This window comes from Raphanus sativus, chromosome 2 (genome assembly GCF_000801105.2).
Source record: "Raphanus sativus cultivar WK10039 chromosome 2, ASM80110v3, whole genome shotgun sequence".
Lineage (NCBI taxonomy): Eukaryota > Viridiplantae > Streptophyta > Magnoliopsida > Brassicales > Brassicaceae > Raphanus > Raphanus sativus.
The window spans coordinates 1,702,753-1,725,404 of record NC_079512.1 but is presented as its reverse complement, the minus strand read 5'-3'; the positions used below and the strand labels follow the sequence as shown (position 1 = coordinate 1,725,404).

General features: G+C 34.6%; 5 protein-coding genes across 5 annotated transcripts; all 5 read left to right on the top strand.

The window, feature by feature from the left end:
• The first annotated feature begins 2,808 nt into the window (after nucleotides 1-2,808).
• Nucleotides 2,809-4,220, top strand: LOC130504166 (12-oxophytodienoate reductase 1-like). Its single transcript, XM_056998752.1, has 4 exons — nucleotides 2,809-3,026; nucleotides 3,750-3,880; nucleotides 3,963-4,105; nucleotides 4,179-4,220. The coding sequence occupies exons 1-4, from the start codon at nucleotides 2,809-2,811 to the stop codon at nucleotides 4,218-4,220; spliced, it is 534 nt and encodes a 177-aa protein (XP_056854732.1).
• Nucleotides 4,010-12,034, top strand: LOC108854836 (12-oxophytodienoate reductase 1-like). Its single transcript, XM_018628505.2, has 5 exons — nucleotides 4,010-4,128; nucleotides 4,288-4,589; nucleotides 4,920-5,050; nucleotides 5,135-5,311; nucleotides 5,398-12,034. The coding sequence occupies exons 2-5, from the start codon at nucleotides 4,372-4,374 to the stop codon at nucleotides 5,991-5,993; spliced, it is 1,122 nt and encodes a 373-aa protein (XP_018484007.1). The 5' UTR covers nucleotides 4,010-4,128; nucleotides 4,288-4,371; the 3' UTR covers nucleotides 5,994-12,034.
• A 3,793-nt stretch (nucleotides 12,035-15,827) lies between these two features.
• LOC108854837 (12-oxophytodienoate reductase 1-like) lies at nucleotides 15,828-18,353 on the top strand. Its single transcript, XM_018628506.2, has 4 exons — nucleotides 15,828-16,322; nucleotides 17,043-17,173; nucleotides 17,256-17,432; nucleotides 17,577-18,353. Exons 1-4 carry the CDS (start codon nucleotides 16,099-16,101, stop codon nucleotides 18,170-18,172), a joined length of 1,128 nt encoding a protein of 375 aa, XP_018484008.2. The 5' UTR covers nucleotides 15,828-16,098; the 3' UTR covers nucleotides 18,173-18,353.
• Nucleotides 18,354-20,344: 1,991 nt separating this feature from the next.
• LOC108853204 (uncharacterized) lies at nucleotides 20,345-21,727 on the top strand. The gene is made up of 6 exons (XM_018626649.2): nucleotides 20,345-20,499; nucleotides 20,606-20,679; nucleotides 20,788-20,827; nucleotides 20,921-20,992; nucleotides 21,068-21,127; nucleotides 21,217-21,727. Exons 1-6 carry the CDS (start codon nucleotides 20,392-20,394, stop codon nucleotides 21,535-21,537), a joined length of 675 nt encoding a protein of 224 aa, XP_018482151.1. The 5' UTR covers nucleotides 20,345-20,391; the 3' UTR covers nucleotides 21,538-21,727.
• Nucleotides 21,728-21,735: 8 nt separating this feature from the next.
• Nucleotides 21,736-22,630, top strand: LOC108853470 (egg cell-secreted protein 1.1-like). The gene has a single exon (XM_018626883.2). The coding sequence runs from the start codon at nucleotides 22,062-22,064 to the stop codon at nucleotides 22,530-22,532; it is 471 nt and encodes a 156-aa protein (XP_018482385.1). The 5' UTR covers nucleotides 21,736-22,061; the 3' UTR covers nucleotides 22,533-22,630.
• Nucleotides 22,631-22,652: the final 22 nt, after the last annotated feature.

The window sequence follows — 22,652 nt, the reverse complement described above, 5'->3', positions numbered from 1 at the left end:
ACATCTAGTTACCGCCGATTTTTGAATTGCAAGTGTAACACATCATCACAAAAAGCTTTAATCAACAATCATCCTTCCTGGTCAGCTAGCGGGTTTACTACAAAGGGCCGATATACTCATAATAAGTGGAAAAGTAGAATAGAACCCCACAAATAAATAAGGTGATGATATTTAAGATTAATAAGTTTTTAGTCTTAAAAATTTCAAGTTTATAAAACACAAACAGTTCATACTTCAGTCTCCGATTTCAGCATCTTTCAAATCGATATACCCTACTCCTTCCTTGAGGAGCTTAATCTTATCTTTATACTGTTACACCTGTGAAGAGGAACTTTCTGTTTCTCAAATTTGAGAGATGTTCTTCTTTCATGTGGTGAGCCTCGTTGCATGAGAGGAAAAAAAAAAATTACTAGTAATAGTATCACTAAAAATTAATACGAGAACACACGATTTCCAGCATGAACACACAATTATAAAAGAGTTATTTTCATGTGGCCTTTTCACATTAAACCTTCAAGGGTCCAAGTTCCCCAAAACCAGAAAATAAAAGCACAACTTTTACGGAATGGCACACATCAGTGACGGAGCCAGAAACATATTTTACCGGGGTTATAAATTAAATAATATATATATATATATATATATTTTAAAATAAATATAAAAATCGTATACAAAATAACTATGTGTACAAAAAAATCAAGAAACAATTTTATACAGTTTCATGAAAATACTATTTATATAAATTTCGCATTGTATGATAATTTTTTATTTCATTAATTTGCAAGGCCTCATTCTTTGTTAAAAAAATATTTAGAGAAAAGTAATTGATGAAAAAAGAGAAAGTAACTAAATAAATTATGTTTTGAAAACTAATAAAATTATATAAAATTTATAAAAATAAAAAAAGATTCAGGGTACAAGAAACTATAAAGTACATTATCATAAAAGAAAATATTAGTAACGGAAGATATGAAATAAGAAATCTAGTCATATAGATACATCATGCAATAAAAATATACCAAAGAACAGAAAAACGAAATAATGCACTCATTATAAAGACCAATACTTCAAATGTTTTTTCTTTAAAAAAAAAGAAAAGGATGAATCGAACTTTGATGGGGTCATACAAGATATTTAAAGGAGGTCATCTACCAGCAGAACCAAGAGATACCCAACTTTTCATATTTTCTTATTAACTAAAATAGTTATTGAAATCTATTGAGATCAGCTGACCCCATTCCCTCTCAGCTAGCTCCGCCTCTGGCACACATGTACAATAATACAAAAGGGCCTTTTCGGAATAAACAAGAAACAACTAGATAGATACCACCGATCTCGTTATTATCTCATTTAGAATAATATTTACAAGATGCTAATGCTTTTCAAATTCTCTTTGCTCGATGTTTTTATATGAAACTTTTGGTAAGCATTTGCATTTAAAATATATAAAAATTTAAAAATAATTATATATAATTAGTTTATTTTTTTATTTAATAATATAAATATTATGTTTATAATAACAAAAAATATTTTTAAAAATAAAAACTGAGATTAAATATTTTTAACTTTTTTAAAAGAACAGTATTTCATATTTAAAATATAATATAACTTATATTACTACACATATCATTTATTATTTTCAATTAAAAATATAACATAACATAATATATATTTATATATTATAGATTATAAAATAAACATATCCATATTATTTATAAATAAATAAATAAATCATATGTTATATATTAATTTTATGATAATATTATATATGAATCACTTACGCTCTACCAATTAATAAATAATAATAATTTATATATAAATTATATATAATTAATTTATTTTATATAGTAATATTCAAAATTATTTTACATCCTACACTAAATTTTACATTTATTTTTTAAATAATAATATTTCACATTTAAAATTTAATTTATATAATTAAATAAGATTCATTATTTATAATAACAAATATATATTAATATATATATATATATATATATATTTTTTTTTTTTTTTGCAGCATATATATATTATTTTAAAATAAATATATTATATACTATTTTTTATAAAAAATTAAAATTGTATACTATTATTACCAATCATCTTATTAAAAGCATACAGTCCGGAGCATACTGTTACCGTTTCTTTAGCGGCTCAACCTATCAACTGTTTTTTCATCAGTTGTACTTATGGAGGCCTAAGACCTATAGTTGAATTCAAGCATTTTACCGAGAAAACTTGGCTGTCTATGTTAATCAGTAGTGTGTGTCTTTTATTTTTTAAAAAATCTTTTTCTACTTCGAACATTCATTTCAATCTCAGTGCCCATTCTGTACGATGCTATCTTTCCTCGAACCCCCTTGGCCTTAACCTTTTTTTCTGTCGAGTGGCCAAAGTCTCAAAGTCTGACAAAGTCAATACCTTTTCTTTTTTTAATTATCGAAAATTTATATCAGGGCCCAATAAAGTTTTTTTGTTCTGTAATTAAGCTCTAAAGTCGAATCTCAACTGTAGATGGAGAAAGAAACGACAAACGAGCATCTTGTGATTAAGTTCAACGTGGTCGTTAAGGCATACGTCATGAAGATGCAGGTGGATGGGGCCAATGGATGCATGCGTCCTCAATGACGCCCACGTCCAAAGAAAAACTTACTTTCCTAATATATCTAGTCAAATGTGTGTATATATTATATGTTTTTTTGCTAACTATTTGTAATATATGTCGAAGTTATTCCATCTTCTTCCACAATTCACCAAAAACTTGAAAAAGTATTTAAAGAGAAAAAGAATCAAGAGAGACTCATGGAAATGGAAAATGCAGTAGCAGAAAAGAGTATCCCTCTCCTCGCTCCCTACAAGATGGGACTATTCAATCTTTCCCACAGGGTTGTTCTGGCACCATTGACGAGACAGAGATCATACGGAAACGTTCCTCAGCCTCACGCTGTCTTGTACTACTCTCCGAGAACGAGTCCAGGAGGGCTTCTCATCGCTGAAGCTACTGGAGTTTCAGATACAGCTCAAGGGTAACAAATTACTTTGCTCATTTCCAAAATAATTTTGGATCCCATTCGGTTCTTGTTTTGATTAATTCAGATTAAAAAGTAAAATAAATGGGTTTTGGATTAATATCATACTTGTGGGATTTTCAGATAAAATTAGGATAGTCAGATAATTTTTAATATTTGGATAAAAGAATATTTTAATAATTCAATTTTGTTATGTTAATATATTATTTGGATTATTTTAATATATTATATATTTTATACAATTATTATTTATTTATTTATTTATTAAATAATCATTCAATACCCGTAAATATATATTATCATCAATCAAACAATATTCTTCACTGTTGCAAAAAAAAAACAATATTCTTCACTGATTTTTACTTAAAATCACATTTATACTGTTTCACACTTTAATTCAGACACCGCAGTTGCATTGTCCTGTATTTTAATTTTGCACCGCTTCTATTATCAAATTCCCAGCACCATTTAAAGCCATAGTTTAGTATTAAAAACGGTGGAATTAGCGGTGTAAAAACTTGAATAATTTAATGTTTTTCATTTTATGCTGCTTTGAGAATTTTGATTATTTAGTGCTGTTGTAGAACTTTATAAAAATGCTATTTATGAGATTTGTCTATTTATTTATTTTAACTGTTACAGTTTAGTCTTTTATTTGTGGGTTTTGATCTTAAACTACGAACTAAACTCTGTTACATTTGTGTGATTCTTGTCTTAAAGCTATCAAGATACTCCTGGGATATGGACTAAAGGTCATGTGGAGGCATGGAAGCCAATTGTGGAAGCCGTTCATGCCAAAGGTGGTGTCTTCTTCTGTCAAATCTGGCATGTCGGCCGTGTTTCTAATCGAGGTTTGTCATTTAAAATTGTAATCATAAGGCTGGTGAACCCATATTTGGATACTGAGGATAACATTGTGTGTGTTGTTTTAAGGTTTTCAACCAAATGGGCAAGCTCCCATCTCTTGTTCCGACAAGCCATTGATGCCTCAAATCCGCTCTAATGGCATTGATGAAGCCATGTTTTCCCCTCCAAGACGGCTAAGTACTGAAGAAGTCCCCAGCATTGTAGATGGAGTAAAGAAACGAGCATTATTGAGGTTAAGTTTAAAGTGGTGGATACTCTCTAAATGTCGTCAATGCGTACAAGATGCGAGTGGATGGGGTCCATGGATGCATGCGTCCTCAATGACGTCCACATCCAAAGAAAAAACTCACTTTCCTTATATATCTAATCAAATGTGTATATATATGTGCAGATATATCCATCTTCTTACACAATTAACCACAAAAAACTTGAAAAGTGTTTTAAGAGAGAAAAAGAATCAAAGAGACTCACGGAAATGGAAAATGCAGTAGCGAAACAGAGCATCCCTCTCCTTACTCCCTACAAGATGGGAAGATTCAATCTTTCCCACAGGGTTGTGCTGGCACCAATGACGAGACAGAGATCATACGGAAACGTTCCTCAGCCTCACGCTGTCTTGTACTACTCTCAGAGAACGAGCCCAGGAGGGTTTCTTGTCACTGAAGCTACAGGAGTTTCAGACACAGCTCAAGGGTAACTAACTAATAACCACTCTGCTCATTTTTAATTTGAGTATTAAAAGTTAAATTTTTTTTTTTTTAATATTTGGGTTTGGTGATATGATTTATAGTTTATATTAAAGGGTGGAATTAGGGTTTGATATTAAATAATTTAATGTTTTTCATTTTATGCTGTTTTGAGAATTTTGGTTATTTAGTACTATTTATATAAACATTTTACAAAATGCTATTTCAGAGATTTGTCCATGTATTTTTTTTGTGTAAAAATTTAGTCTTTTATTTGTGGGTTTTGATCTTAGAGTATGAAGCTAAACTCTGTTACATTTGTGTGATTCTGGTGAAGTTATCAAGATACTCCTGGGATATGGACTAAAGAGCATGTGGAGGCATGGAAACCAATCGTGGAAGCTGTTCACGCCAAAGGTGGTGTCTTCTTCTGTCAAATCTGGCATGCTGGCCGTGTTTCTAACCGAGGTTTGTGATTTTGAAAGTTGTAATCATAAGGCTGGTGAACCGATATTAATATACTGAGTATAACATTGTGTGTGTTGTTTTAAGGTTTTCAACCAAATGGGCAAGCTCCCATCTCTTGTTCAGACAAGCCATTGATGCCTCAAATCCGCTCTAATGGCATCGACGAAGCCATGTTCACCCCTCCAAGACGGCTAAGTACTGAAGAAATCCCCAGCATTGTCAACGACTTTAGGCTAGCAGCAAGAAACGCCATGGAGGCAGGTAAGTGGAAGAGAATAAACTTTGAAACTGAAGAAGCTATGTCAAGATTCTTATATATTTGTTCTTGAATGTTGTTGTTGTTGCAGGCTTTGATGGAGTAGAGATTCATGGTGCTCACGGCTATCTGATCGACCAGTTCATGAAGGACGCGGTGAATGACAGAACAGATGAATACGGTGGATCATTACAAAAACGTTGCAAATTCGCTTTAGAAATAGTTGAAGCAGTGGCTAACGAGATAGGACCAGACCGTGTTGGCATCAGGCTCTCTCCCTTTGCTGACTACTTGGAGTCTGCAGACACAAACCCACAAGCGTTGGCCCTTCACATGGCGGAATCTTTAAACAAATACGGAATCCTCTACTGTCATGTGGTTGAAGCAAGAATGAAAACAGTGGGAGAAGTAGGAGAGTGTCCTCCTCACATGCTAGTGCCTATGAGGAAAGCCTTTCAGGGGACTTTCATCTCAGTGGGAGGTTACACGAGGAAAGATGGGAATGAGGCAGTGGCAGAGGGTCGGACCGATCTAGTGGCTTATGGTCGGTGGTTTCTTGCAAACCCTGATCTGCCTAAGAGGTTTGAAGTGGATGCAGAGCTGAATAAATATGATAGGCCAACGTTTTACACTTCTGATCCTGTCATTGGTTACACGGATTACCCTTTTCTTGAATCAACGGCTTAGACATTGTCATTAAGTGTGAGGTTTGATGAAGTTCATCGGACTTGTTCATCGGTTGGGCCGAGTTGCACAAGTTACGTGTGGACAACCTATGGGCCTAATCGATAAAGCCCATTAGGTTAAGTGCTGACAATACAAAGAAGGAGAGATCACGACAGAGATCTCTAAGTCAAGCTTCTGGGAGGCACGAGCCTCAAGCATCCAAGAAAGTTTCCATGGCGTCTCTTAGAGAGATGGAGTAAGCTAGAGATGATTTGTTGTTCTAAGTTTAGCTCTTAGCCATGTACTCTTGTATTATCTCTTTATACTCTCTTGGGTTTGCATACCCAGGAACAGAGAGAAGTATGATCTTGTAAACCACATCGGAGGTGTTTTCCGATACTTCATGGTGGATGTTGTGGATCCCGGATCCACCCCAGATGTAGTGCGCTGCGGCCGCGAACTAGGTTAAAAACTCTTGTGTCATGAACAAGGATTGAATCAATGGGAAAGATCAAAGGGACCAGGGGATGTTACGAATCCCCAAGGAAGTCTTGTTAGAGTTACGATTGACTCTACAAGTGGTATCAGAAGAACCACGAATTCCGCAACAAATGGTATCAGAGCATAGGCTCATTGATTCCTGGAGTCCACGTCTCGAGGAGGAGAGACATATGAAGCTGGTGGTCACGTGGTGTTACCCTAATCAGAGTAGTACACCGAGATCAAGATCAGGTGAAAGAGATTTTTGGTTTACAAGAGGAAGAAGGAAAACTGTTCGACGTTCTTCGCTGCAGTTGCACAAGTTTACGGAGGAAGGATTCACAAGTCAGTTGAATCGGTTGAGATGATTTCGAGTTTATGAAATCAGGGTTTCTCTACAGTTCTCCAAGGGTGCAAGAATCTGCTGCTATGTGAGAAGGGTTTCAGGTTACTCACAAGTCAAGATGGTGGCAGGCTGCTAGCATAAGAAATAGAGGTTTCAGAGCTGTCTTCGATCTGCAGTCACAAGGAGTGTGTGACAGTCACAAGGCGTGTGTGACTATATGCATTGGAGTTTCGGATTTTTTCATATTCTGCAAGTTATTGGAGTTGAGAGCATAGTGGAGCACAAGGGATTTTCGCACTGGTGTTTTGTATGGGATTATCTGAAGATTCAGTGAGGGATTTCACGGTGTTCTTGGGTTATCTCTACATGGTATATCAGTCGCAGGTGGTGTGTTAATCTATGGGGTTATTTCAGCTCGATATCTCATGGAATTCTTGGAACTAGGGGACGCCTTAGAACCTTGAATGATATGAGTGTTTCATGGCTGTTCAGATGGTATTCTTTAGTCAGCGTGAAGGATGTTGCAGAAGGGTTTGAAAGAGATCGACTCATGCGGGTTCGTCTATGTGTGATCACGGAAGTCCACAGTTGGGTAGAGGTTCAGAGAACAAGATACCACAAGGCTGATATTTTCAGAGGGAATGCAGTGTGGTTTTCTAAGCAGATATGTGTTTGGCATAACACATAGTTTTCTGCTGGGATGGATCTGCAAGAACGAGGAGTTACTTGTTCAAGGCAGAGTTCGGCTGAACAGGTGGTGGTGTCAAATCGAGATTGATTCAGGATGGAAACAAGTGTGTTTCGGGTTTTCTGCATGGGATTCAGTAGTAGTTTGTTTCGGCTTCTCAGGCATATGAGGGAAAACAAATTGGTCTACAAGGTTTCACGGTTGCAGAGGTAATGATTTGTTTGAGCAGAGGTTGAGCAGAGATTCTTTGCGTCGAAAGTCTTCTTAGCAGGTTGAGCTAAGCGGCGGGTTCTGTTGGCAACAGCAGCGGTTCAGAGAGATGTTCAAGGAAATGTGTTCATTCAGGTTGTTACAAAGGAAATTCTCAGGATGGGGAGTTTAGTGTCTACAGGCTATTGAGGTTTGTTAGGATTGAATCAAAGAGCTCTGGTTTGAGGCAATGGTGATTCAGATTCTGCAAGAGCTTCAAATTAGCATCGACATCAGCTGGAAATTCTGAAGAAGAAGAATCAGTAGATTTGTAGTCACAATCTGATGATTATTTCAGAAGTGACGAACCAATGATGATGCTAAAGGATATGGAGCATCAGAGAAGAAGCAGATGACGTTTGTATGTGGTAGACAAAGACAACGTCAGAGACAGAGGAAGAAACGTTCACAGTGGAAAATCCTAATGCACGTGATGGTTTCAGGTCTATGAAATCATGATGAGAGACTTGCAAGGGATGCAGCGGTTGTTTGCAAGAAAGGGAAGACTCGCGCAAGCTGCAACATAACAGCTGCACATGTTGGCGTGTTCGTGATCAGAGTGTTGGAGATTGATTTGAGTCGTCTGGGATGGAGGATATCTCAAGGGAATACAAACTCACATTAAGTCAAAGCTAGGCTTAAAGGAGAAGGAATCAAAGGTCATCAATCTCACAGGGACTGAAGGTTTTCAGAGATCACAAGGAATGCAGGATGTATTTGCGAAAGATGATCAACGGATCTTGCAGCTGCACAGGTTGGTTGTCGTGTGACAACAATGTGATGAAACAGAGGTGATTCTGTTTTGGGTCAGAACAAGTCAGTCTCGTGGGGGCATGAGAGGAAAGGTTTCTGGCTGGTAGAAGAAAGTCAGAGGAGTCACCAAGTCAGTGTGGCTGAACAGGTTGTACCTCTAAGAAGAATAAACTAGAGTATGGGATAAGTGTGTAAAAGGCTACACAAGGGTATGTTGGAGCAAATGGCTATTTGTAGTAACAACATGCAGAAGCTTTAGTAAGGTCGTGTGAGTGACGGGGAAAACCTAAAGATAAAAAGGCGATTCAAGGTTAGACTTAGCTTGAAGATTCTGGTCAAATGCAGAGGAAAATGCGCAGGCAGAATCGGGTTGAACAGGTTGTTACGACTGGTTGTAATCCTGAGGATAAAGGGTATGAGACAACAGTCATCAACACTTGTTCAAGAAGCAGAAAGTCGCTACCACAGCTAGGAGAAGCATGTGTGAGTTATACCTTAGAGGAATCGTCATGGATATCTGAGTTAGAAATTCAAGATGAATAGACTCAGAGGAGAAGTCAGGGACGCCGATCTGGTGTCACGACCACAATGGTCAAGGTGGAGCTCTCGGATAAGAATTGCAGCTCAAAGGCAAAAAGGAGAATTTGCAGACTTGACCAGGTCAGAACTTCATGCTTGAACAGGTTATGGTTCGAGTATAGTTACAGCTTGAGAAACTCGTCATGAGTTCGAGTTTGACACGACAGAAGCTGTAAGGGAGTATCTCAAGAGTATCACAGGCATGTATGATGAGAGATATGTTCAAGGGCCGACAGGAACATTGAACAGTTGCAGAAACTTAGTTACAGAGACATGATACTTCGAAAGGGTTATTTGATTCAGGTGGAGCCACTGAGATTATATAAGGATTGATTCATCAGGGATATATATATAATCTGATTCCAGGTGGAATGAGTCACTGGTTTAGAAGATGTCTTGATTGGATCAGCTGAAAGGTAAAAGTTTCGGGTTAGCAACTTGGTCAGCTCAAAAGAGTAAGAGCTGAAACGAAAGGTTATATTCATGATAAGGGGCTTGTAGATATGTTCAGAGTGTCAAGGGCCAGAAGGTGTCAGGATCAGTTAACAAGTACAAGGCGCATCATCAGAAGATTTGTAAGAGGAGTCTTACATAAGGGAACTTGTAGGCGAGACAAGTAAATCGGCATACGTATCAGGAATACACTGCAGTGAGGTTGATACAGAGGACCACGAAATCTGAGCCGAGTATGATGCAAGAGAAACACGTGGTGAAGTACTTAGTTAAACTGAAGGGAAGCAAGTATCAAGAGATACTGAAGTATTGAGCAGTGAAGATGAAGATTGGTGAGATGAAGCAAAGTAAGAAACTGTTAGAAGACATCGCAGGGATTGCAGGGAATTGTCTTACCGTTTGTTCATCTCAGGAAGGGTAAGACTTGTTCTCCACAAGCAGGCTCATCTTAAGCTCAAGTCGTGGAACTGAAAGAAGTTTCATGAAGGTTTAAATGCAAAGAAAATCCGATTGCATTTAAGGAAACATAACAAGTGCAGTTCTGGAAATATGGTCGCATCACATGGAGTACTGAGGAAGTTTTCTTCAAGGAAGTCCATTGGCTAATGGCAGGTTCAATGACTAACAGGCATGTTCAAGTCGTTGATGGTGATGCACAAGTTTCGGTGTTGGATACATCTCAGTACAAGAAGGGTATTGAGGAAAGGAATTCACAGCTGAGTAAAGGAGAGATATCAGACATTCTAGATAGATATCACATGCAGCTAGTAAGGAGAGCCAAGGCGTATCATGGTGAAGATGGTATGAGGCTCAGTTCATTTAACTAGCAGTGGGGTCTAAATCTGTTAGTGGGGTTCTGTAGTTGCAGAACAGGTTGATCAGATGGTGGAGCAAAGATGTTTGTGTCGAAAGTCTTCCTAATCAGGTGGTGTTAGGCGGCATGTCCTGCTTGTGCAGCGGTACAAAGTGATGCTCAAGTGCAGTCTGTTCAAGAACATCAAGGGTAAGTCAAAGACTATTTCAGAGATATGGAGCATGAGTGACTTCAAGGGTTTGCGGTTGATTCAAGGAGAATTATGTGGTAGCATATTATGTTAACAACATGAAGGGTGAACCAAGGTTGTGTCGAAAGTCTATCCAGCAGTGATGGTTGGATGGCGGGTCCTGTTCAGAGTAACAGCAGTACAAAACGTGTTCAAGGCTGGAGTGTTTTAAACAAGTAGAGAATAAGAGGTTGTTTCAGGTCTAAAGCATATATGGTTCGAAGGTAGCTGCACAGAATTCAGGATATCTGGTTCAAGGCTCAGTGCACATGAGTGGAATCGGAAGTCCAAGGAGGAAATCAACTTGCAGAAAGATGTTCAGGTTTCTGTTCAAGCACTTGAACATCTTCGTGGTTTTTGACAGCAAGGTTGTGTTGTTGATAAGTTCACGAGAAAAACAAGATATGAAGTAGCACGACTTCAATGAAGAGTTGAGCTTGACACTTGGAGTGTAGCAGCTGGGTTAGCAACTCAAGATAATGTATGAAGGTGATGGAAATTCAGAATGACAATGGGATTGTCACATACCCTTCATCAAGCATGATGTCTATTTTTCATTGATGAGGCTAAGTGGATTAAAGTATTTAATCTACTTAAGCAGTTGTGGTGTATAAGTGTAAGCTTATGCAGGTTTCAAGAAGATCATGAGAGGACTTCAAGCTAAGCTCAAGGTGGAGCTGAGAGAAGTGAGAAGAGATAAGAGAAGACATGGAGATGCAGAGGATGAGCAGATTTGCTCAAGTTTCAAGAGGTGTCGAGCACAAAGGAAGGGTTATGAACTTGGACCAAACAGGTGGAGATTTGTGAGGTTTGGTCAAGTCCATCGGACTTGTTCATCGGCTGGGCCGAGTTGCACAAGTTACGCGTGGACAACCTATGGGCCTAATCGATAAAGCCCATTAGGTTAAGTGCTGACAATACAAAGAAGGAGAGATCACGACAGAGATCTCTAAGCCAAGCTTCTGGGAGGCACGAGCCTCAAGCATCCAGGAAGGTTTCCATGGCGTCTCTTAGAGAGATGGAGTAAGATAGAGATGATTTGTTGTTCTAAGTTTAGCTCTTAGCCATGTACTCTTGTATTATCTCTTTATACTCTCTAGGGTTTGCATACCCAGGAACAGAGAGAAGTATGATCTTGTAAACCACATCGGAGGTGTTTTCCGATACTTCATAGTGGATGTTGTGGATCCCGGATCCACCCCAGATGTAGTGCGCTGCGGCCGCGAACTGGGTTAAAAATTCTTGTGTCATGAACAAGGATTGAATCAATGGAAAAGATCAAAGGGACCAGAGGATGTTACGAATCCCCAAGGAAGTCTTGTTAGAGTTACGATTGACTCTACAAGTGGTATCAGAAGAACCACGAATTCCGCAACATTAACCATGTTAGTGTTTAATCCTCTTTCATATAATAAGTTTATCTGGCATTAAGATATTGTTGCAAGCAATGTTCTTCGATAGAACCTCTACCCATTCGTCTAGTTATAGTCGAAAAGATTTAGTTAAAATATATTCCATTTACATGGTTTAAATCATTTTAAAATAATTTAAATCAAACTAAACTAGTTTAAACCTGTAAATCAATTAACAACTACATTTTTTGACCCGTTCGACCAAGCGGGTATCATTTTCATTTTTTTATATTTGTTTGTACTAAATGTTATACATGATTGACAACTTGTATACTAATATAACATTCTAAAAAATAACAATGTGTTTAATTATATTGAATAATTTTTTTTTAGTGTTTCATAAGAAAACTTTTTTTTCATTCTATAGTAAATTATATGATCTATATTTATTGGACATTACATAAGCAAATCTAAAATTTGTATAACTACATTTATGTATAAAATATCTAGAAAATATATTTTTGAATTAAAAATAAGAAAATAGATAAATATGAGTCAGTATGGTACTAAAAATTGATACACTAGTTATAACATTTGTAAGAAAATAAAAATATTGTAGGCAATTTATTTCATAGAATATTAGATTTGTATAGGTGTATCCATTAAAAATAAGAAATATAGATAAATATGAGGTAGTATGATATTAAAAATTGATACATTAGTTATAACATTTGTAAGAAATAAAAATATTGTAGGAAATTTATTACATAGAATATTATATTTGTATAGTTGTATCCATAGTTTTCAAAATAGATAATGTGTATAAAATAACTGCCTTGACCGATTGTACATGTCAACTTAATTGATTTATGAGTATAATGTTTAATTTTAAATGCTTCTTGGTTAAATTTCTAAATACTATTGTTATACTAAATATTACAAAGATATTGAATATATGGATTTAAGTTTTGTTAGCAATATTTTTTAAAAAAATATATTGATTTTTTGAAAATTTTAATTAGCTAAAATAGCTAGGAATGTGATCTTTTTTTGACAAAGAAATTGTAATAGACATAGCTTTAAACAGTTAATAGTAATATATATTTTTAAAATTACCTGATTAAATAATTGTTTAATATGACATTTCTAATACACAATAATTTATAATTTATATTGAATAATTTTATTTTTTCTTGTAAACTATCAATTGTATCATCCATACTTTTGAGAATATGACTCGTATATCCGCACAAATGTATTTTAATTTTTGATGGATCATATTTTATGATAATTTATAATAAAATAGTTGTACATATATGGTGCTATATATTTTATATTTTCAACATTTATCATACTGGAGTATTATTTATATAAAAATATATGTAACATAATATATATATATTATATAAATGATTCTTTTTATGTGACTTTTATTTTTTAGTTATTACTAATAAATAATAAAATTATAATTACATAAATTTAAAAACAATATTGTTCATTAACTGTTTAAAGCTATGTTTATTAATTATTTCCAAACACACACATAAATAATAAAATATGAAAATAATGAATACTATATGTTAGATTTATTAATTATTTTTGCCATATTTTTTAGTTAGGATTCAATTTTGGAAATGCATTAATTCAACATAAAATATAAAGAATCCTAAAAATAAATTAATTAATAACTTCAGTGGCATGTCATTGTAAATAATTATGAAAATTGAGAGGTAGTTTATATTTGTTCTCCATTTTTAATAGATTAGATTTTAGTTTAAATCCACAAATAATTCTAAAATAATTTGATAATTAAATTTTAAAACTAAAATAACTAATAGAAATGTAAAATATATAAAAATAAATCAATAATTTGCTAATTATAATTTTTTGTCTAGGGCACCGAAGAATCTATATAGCAAGTCATCTAATAAACATCTAGTTATTGCCGATTTTTGAATTTCAAGTGTAACACATCAATCACAAAAGAGCTTTAATCAACAATCATCCTTCCGGGTCAGCTAGCGGTTAACTACAAAGGGCCGATATACAGTACTCATAATAAGTGGAAAAGTAGTATAGAACCCACACAAATGAATAAAGTGATGATATTTAAGATTAATTAAATTTTTAGTCTTAAAAATTTCAAGTTTATAAAACACAAACAGTTCATACTTTAGTCTCACAGATTTCAGCATCTTTCAAATCGATACTAGGTTTTGACCCGCCCTTAAAAGAGCGGGTATATATTTTATCTTAAATTTAATTTTTGATATATCTGTTTTCTTTGTAATTATATTTGTATTTTTCTTTATAATCATATTTGTGTATAAATCTTAATTAAACTATGTTTTATTAAATAATAGCAATTTAAAAATTGATACGGTATACGCACAGTTAAGGCTGGATTGCGGGTCGAATCTACCCCGCTGACCCGCCAATCCGCGGGTTTTCAGATTTGTTTTGGTAAAAAATATTTGACATGCACGACCCGCAAACAAATAATTATGTATCTGCACCCATTCCGCTTAATTTTATGGTTATATGCGGGTTATAATTTTTTTTTAAAAATCATTATTTAGTTTAATTATTATAAAAATATATTTATAGTAAAACATTTATACATTATTTAAGTTTTAAATTTTTATTTTTAGAATTCCTATATTTAGAAAAGAATATTTACTTTTAAATTTTGACTCCGGGAGTGTTCTTGTTTGTTAAATAAATACAGAATTTAAATTAGATATGGACTATTTTTATCAGGTAACATATATACTTTAAAATATTTAAATTAGATTTCCGATGGAAATGTACGTTAAAATAGTTAAAATATTTGATTGTTATATTGCTTGTTGTTTTGATCAAAATAATAATGATAATATAGGTTACGGCATATTGTTAAAATCATTTAGATATAAAACATATACTGAAAATAAATAACAAAGCACATTAAAGGTGTGTTTAATGGTGGGCTTTACAGTTATATGTTGGTAAAATTTTGGCCGAGACCGTTTTATACTTTCATTTTTCAGTCTTATTGGCACATGTCCATATTCTGGTGTCATTAACATTTGCCGCAAATACTTTTTGATTTTCCTAAACAATCTAAAGCGTGAGATTTCCTGATGGTTTTAAAAAGGGAACCTGTCATTGGTCGAACAATATGTGAGGATACTAATTAAAATAATTTAGAAAAATAGTGGCATTTTTTTGTAAATAATTTGAAAATCTTAGGGCAGAATCCTATTAGGAATTCTGCTTTAATAGTATAGATACACTACTCCTTCCTTGAGGATCTTAATCTTATCTTTATAATGTAGCACCTGTGAAGAGGAACTTTCTGTTTCTCAATTTTGAGAGAAGTTCTTCTTTCATGTGGTGAGCCCTGGCTGCATGAGAGGAAAAAAAATATAGTTACTAGTTAATCAGTGGTGTGGGTCTTTTATGTTTTTAAAAATCTTTTTCTATTTCGAACATTCATTTCAATCTCAGTGCCCATTCTGTACGATGCTATCTTTCCTCGAACCAGAGCCGGTCCTAGAATATATGTGGCTAGAAGCAAAAATGAAAAATGTGGCCTATTCGCTCAAGGGTAATCGAACCCGCGAAGCTAAACCCTTGTTACCTAAACCTTAACCACCAATACTAATGAGAACTTTCTGTCCAAACAAGGCCGACAAATTTTATATTCTCCGGCGGCCGGAAGCAACAGCTTCTTCAGCTTCTTCCAAGGGCTGGCTCTGCCTCGAACCCCCTTGGCCTTAACATTTTGTTCTGTCGGGTGGCCAAAGTCTGACAAAGTCAATACCTTTTCTTTTTCTTTTTAATTATTAAAAATTATATGAGGGCCCACTAAAGTTTTTGTTCTTTAATTAAGCTCTAAAGTCGAATCTCAACTGTAGATGGAGTAAGAAAGAAACGAGCATCTAGTGATTAAGTTCAACGTGGTGGTTAAGGCATACGTCATGAAGATGCAGGTGGATGGGGTCAATGGATGCATGCGTCCTCAATGACGCCCACGTCCAAAGAAAAACTTACTTTCCTAATATATCTAGTCAAATGTGTGTATATATTATATGTTTTTTTGCTAACTATGTGTAATATATGTCGAAGTTATTCCATCTTCTTCCACAATTCACCAAAAACTTGAAAAGTATTTAGAGAGAAAAAGAATCAAGAGATACTCATGGAAATGGAAAATGCTGTAGCAGAACAGAGTATCCCTCTCCTCACTCCCTACAAGATGGGAAGATTCAATCTTTCCCACAGGGTTGTTATGGCACCATTGACGAGACAGAGATCATACGGAAACGTTCCTCAGCCTCACGCTGTCTTGTACTACTCTCAGAGAACGAGTCCAGGAGGGCTTCTCATCGCTGAAGCTGCTGGAGTTTCAGATACAGCTCAAGGGTAACAAATTCCTTTGCTCATTTCCAAAATAATTTCGGATAACAAAGTTCAGAACAAGCTTATTTCCAAAAATAATTTTGGATCCCATTCGGTTATTTTTTGGTTAATTCGGATTAAAAAGTAAAATAATTGAGATTTTGGATTAATATCATACTTTTGAGATTTTCAGATAATATTCGGATAATAAGATAACTTTTAATATTTGGATAAAGAAATATTTTAATAATTCAATTTTTATGTTAATATATTATTTGGATTATTTTAATATAATATAAATTTTACACCATTATTATTTATTTATTAAATAATCATTCAATACCGTAAATATATATTATCACCAATCAAACAATATTTTACACTGTTTTTTACTTATCGTAGTTATACCATTTCGCATTTCAATTCCGCATGAACTGAACCGCAGTTGCACTCCTGCATTTTAATTCTGTATTATCAAATTCTCCAGCACGATTTAAAGCCATAGTTTAGTATTAAAATGGTGGAGTTAGCGGTGTGAAAACTTGAATAATTTTTTTTTCATTTTATGCTGCTTTGAGAATTTTGATTATTTAGTGCTATTTTATAGAACTTTTTAGAAATGCTATTTAGGAGATTTGTCCATTTTTATTTTATTCTGTTACAGTTTAGTCTTTTATTTGTGAGTTTTGATCTTGGACTATGAAACTAAACTCTGTTACATTTGTGTGATTTGCTCTCTTGAAGCTATCAAGATACTCCAGGGATATGGACTAAAGAGCATGTGGAGGCATGGAAGCCAATTGTGGAAGCCGTTCATGCCAAAGGTGGTGTCTTCTTCTGTCAAATCTGGCATGTCGGCCGTGTTTCTAATCGAGGTTTCTCATTTAAAATTGTAATCTTAAGGCTGGTGAACCCATATTAGGATACTGAGGATAACATTGTGTGTTTTGTTTTAAGGTTTTCAACCAAATGGGCAAGCTCCCATCTCTTGTTCAGACAAGCCATTGATGCCTCAAATCCGCTCTAATGGCATTGATGAAGACATGTTCACCCCTCCAAGACGGCTAAGTACTGAAGAAATCCCCAGCATTGTCAACGACTTTAGGCTCGCAGCAAGAAACGCCATGGAAGCAGGTAAGTGGGAGAGAATAAACTTTGAAACTGAAGAAGCTTTTTAAAAAAAAAAACTCTTTCATTCTTTTTTTTTTGAAACTCAACTGAAGAAACTATGTCAAGATTCTAATATATATTTGTTCTTGAATGTTGTTGTTATTGCAGGCTTTGATGGAGTAGAGATTCATGGCGCTCACGGCTATCTGATTGACCAGTTCATGAAGGACGCGGTGAATGACAGAACAGATGAATACGGTGGATCATTACAAAACCGTTGCAAGTTCGCTCTAGACATAGTTGAAGCAGTGTCTAATGAGATCGGTCCAGACCGTGTAGGCATCAGACTCTCTCCCTTTGCTGACTACAAGGAGTCTGCAGACTCTAACCCACAAGCGTTAGCCCTTCACATGGCTGAGTCTTTAAACAAATACGGAATCCTCTACTGTCATGTGGTTGAAGCAAGAATGAAAACAGCGGGAGAAGTAGGAGAGTGTCCTCCTCACATGCTAGTGCCTATGAGGAAAGCCTTTTATGGCACTTTCATCTCAGCGGGTGGTTTCACGAGGAAAGATGGGAATGAGGCAGTAGCAGAGGGACAGACCGATCTTGTGGCTTATGGTCGGTGGTTTCTTGCAAACCCGGATTTGCCTAAGAGGTTTGAAGTGGATGCAGCGTTGAATAAATATGATAGGCCAACGTTTTACACTTCTGATCCTGTCGTGGGCTACACGGATTACCCTTTTCTTGAGCCAACTGCTTAATGTGTGTTCCTCTTTCATGTAATAAGATATTTCTGGCATTTAAGATAATGTTGCAAATGTAACATCAATCGTAACCTTCCGGCTCAGTTAGCGTGTTTGCTTGCTTGCTCTGACCTTTAATTTGTCTGGTTATCATTACCAGCTTCTACACCTTTAATTTGTTCTCTGTGTCCTGTGGTTTTATTGGAGTGCAAGCTATGTTCTTTATCACACAAGAGTAAAGATCAAAAGCTGCCTTGAGTTTACAACAGCTTCCTTGTTTCAACTGATCCGCACACTTGTTGCTTAAATATAGTTATTATCTATTATGCCAAAATAAAAGTTTAATTGTGCCAAAAATTAAAGAGTCGAGGATTTGTTAAGCCAAAAACCTGCAGATCTAGCCTTGGTTACAAAAAAAAAAAACCTGCAGATCTGAAGGCATTTTGTAATATAGGTTTTTGTTATGTAAATACTGAGACTTAGATTTTCTTTTTGACGAAATTTGAAATTTATTAATCATGTAATAACTCATTTACAGAAGAATAAAGAATCAGACTAGAATTTGAGATTTAGATTTTCTATGCATTGTGTTGATAAACTTTACAATTTAACAACAGTAGTTGTAAAATATTTGAATTTACAGAAATATACTGGTGCATGGTTATTGTAAAATGTTTTAATATTATTAAATAGTGCATTTGCTAAGGTTATCTCCAATGAGACACCTAAACATTAAATTTAGTGTAATTTCATCTCCAATGGGATACCAAAAAGATACCATCTCACTAAATTTGGTGTAGAGGTGTCACACTATTCATCGCACCAAATATTTTATATACATATTTTATTATGTTTCATTGAATAGCAAAATTCAATTATTATTATTTATCAGTTCAAATTTGTTTCAATTATTATTATTAATCAGTTTAAATTGCAATTAAACATAAATATTATGTATTATTTATATTTTTACATACTTAAAATATTTTTATTTTATTTTAAAGTTATAAATCACTAAGTTATTATTATCATTTTTATTTTGTAAAATTACAATATCATAGACTTTTATGCTTTATTTTATTTTGAAATAAGAAATTACAAAATGATTATTATTATTTATTTTAAAATATTTATTATAATTTTTGTTTACATTATATTAATATTATTAAATTTACCAAACTTCAAAATATTTTATTTTATTTTATAATATAGTTAAGCCTGTATTACTAAACTAATACAAATTTATGAAAATAAATATATAGTTTTGTGTGCTTTTCATAATTAATGTTTTGTAATTTTAATATAGTATTTTATATAAAATAAAATACATGTATAATATTGTTAAAATAAAAAATATAAATGTAAATAAATTTTATAAATATATAATTACAAAAATTAATAAACATAATATAAAAGTGTGATAAAATAATTATTTATCAATTTCATAATAAAATATAAAAATTATTAAAACAGAAACATTAAATAATATATAATATTACTTTTGTGTAATATTTGGTGTCATTGTTGGAGATGATAAAAAAAGTTTGACACCAAAACATCAAATTTGGTGTAATTTCAACATCAAATTTGGTGTCATGGTTGGAGATGTTCTAATACAAAATAACATTTTATTTTTTTTTAAATGAAAATTCTTCATTCGGAATTCGTTTTGTCAGATTTTATTTTCTATGCATAAACCCTCCAACTTGTTTTGGTAAAAAAAAAAAACTAATTTCTCGACGTTAAAGAAAATTGACTGAAAAAATTGAGTAAAAGGAAAAATAGAACGTTAAACATGCCTTCTCATTTTTGGAAGATGTCCTAATTTCTCTTAATATTATTAGTGGTGTATTTACTATTTACTAATACAAAATATTAATATTTTTTTTGAAAACAAAAGATTATTCATTCAAAAGAGTATTATTTATTCGTTTTTTCAGATTTTAAGAGGAAGATGTACTGGGCGGTGTTATCATTAATTAACAGCTTGGTTTAATACGCTTCCTTCCACATGTCCAATCGTTAACCATCACGTCACACTTACTGACGGCGAAATAAGAGAGAGTAACCAATCAGAGCGCGTGTTTCTACTTTTAACCCGTTTTACGAGAACGGAGTTGCCAAAAGTTCAAAATTTAAATATTTATCCCCAAAGCTTCTTTTTATTTACTAGCATTAAGTTTCTCTGTTTTGATCATCTCAAAACTGTTTCGCTAGTGGAGGTAGAGTTCCATGGTATGAAGAGGAAAGAACTACAAGCCATGTGCAAAAAGCATGGACTCCCTGCAAATCTGAAAAAAATCGAGATGGCTTATAGTCTCACTTCTCTTCTCGAGGATGGAAAGGTTTTTAGCTTTTCTTTTTCTTATTTTTTTCTATTTGTTTCGGAAATAATAATACAACATGGGTTTTTTGGTCGGAACTTATGAGTTTGGTAGTAAATATATGCAGAATATGTATGAGGATACTACTGACAAGAAAGCTCAAATGGTTGAGGCTGTTCTTGTTCAAAAAGAGTTAGCTGCGTATGTCTCTCACTCACATTATTTATTAAACTAGAAGTTAGTTTTTTTTTTCAATTTATCTGTGTGTTATTGAGTTTCTGTCTCCTCCTATTCGTTCGAATCTTTCAGCGCAGAATATGATGGTTATTGCCAAGGCGACCTTGTCAAGGTCAGTAGTGCCCCCCAGTTCACACTTATGAGACTTGTTGTGTCCTAAACTCCTAATAGATCATATACACGAGCTTGTATTCTCGTTTGCTAGGTTACGTTATCAGGTAACCAGGTGCTAATCCGTACTGATATAACTGAGGCAGCAATGGAGTTAGGCTCTGAGGTTACTTACCTCTGCACCCTAATCAAAACTCTATTGTTTTCTCATGTTAATGTGTTTATTAATCCTTTTTGGCAGAAACTTTCACTGCTGGTGACGGAAGCGTACAAGCATGCATACGCAAAGAGTGTTGTTGCGGTAAAGCAATCGCAGTAAACCATTTTTCTTTTTTTTTAATCACTAAAAGAATATATGTCTCTCAATTTTGAGATTTTCTTGAATTTCAGGAGGAGGAAGAGAATGCCGTTGGTAGCATAAAGGTTAAGAAAGTAAGGTTTAGCCCTGAGTCTGAGAACCAAGTCTTCGAATTCACTCGCTCTGTTAAGAAACTTCCTAGGCGTAAGGTTGCTAGAAGGTGGTGTAGTAGCCAAGGTGGTGAAAGTATAGTAGAGCTGAGGCGGTCGAAGCGAACTCTGTCCAAGGGGATGACAGTAACTGTGTCAGACTCAGTAAGTGGGATTACTGAGGCTGAGGATGGACCATGCAGTAGTTTGGTTGAAGTGCATAACGTCCCAAGGCGGTCAATACGACTTGTGAACAAAAAGTAGATGATGATATAAAATTTACTTCTCAGCTAACTTTTGTCTTTGTATCTAGAACATGCAGCTTCTCACTGGTTTTTATTTCTTTTTTGGGGGTCATGAGAAGTATAATCGGGTAACGTATTTCTCTTGTAACCATTCTCATTTGGTAATATGAGATTAACATTAGACATACATGTTATGTGCACACATGCATTACTTTGATGTTCCAAGTAAATGTTATGCTATAACATGCATACATGTCATGTCCACACATGCATGCATACTTAAACGGTAGTAAATGTTCGTCCCAATTGTAACGCAGATTGAATTACAATTAACTATACCCACTACGCCACTAAGCATTCATTATTTCACAAAGAGGTGTCTAATGAGTTTCCTATGTAATAGCTTTAGTCCTTTCACTCTTATCATTTACATGTAACAGTCAAGGCTCCAAGTATCTCTATATAAACTCTCTAAGGTCATCTCTCACTTCTCATCACAAACAAAAAAAAAATCTCAACCATACTCACTTCCTAATCTCTCTAATGGCTATCAATTCAAGATTTGTGGTTGCATACGCTGTGACGCTCATGATCATGGTAGCTTCTTCCACAGTGACATCTCGACCTCTCATGAAACCAACCGTGGCTGCAGCACTTTCTCCTTCCACAAGTCTTGTGTACCGTCTCAGGCTTGATGAAGAAACAGGTTACTGCTGGGACTCACTGATGCAGCTTCAACACTGTTCTGGAGAGCTGATCTTGTTCTTCCTCAACGGTGAGACTTACATTGGACCTGGGTGTTGCAGTGCAATAAGAACCGTGGGGCGCAAGTGTTGGACTACTATGATTGGTGTTCTTGGTTTCACTCCTCAAGAAGGTGATGTTCTCCAAGGTTACTGTGATGACGACCAGGATTCTGGCAAGATTGGTGATGAACATGCTCTTGCCTCCTCACCACTGCCTTTCTCCCTTAAGTTTAAGCCTAGTAATGTTGTTAGATCTTCTAACCCTTGAATCCGGAGCTTATGTATTATTTTTCTGAGAGAAACTTCATATATGTAATAGGAGAGGAATGTTGAGAGAGCAATCGCTTCTCTGTTATTACTCGAGAATAAAAGATGCATTACTAAAGAA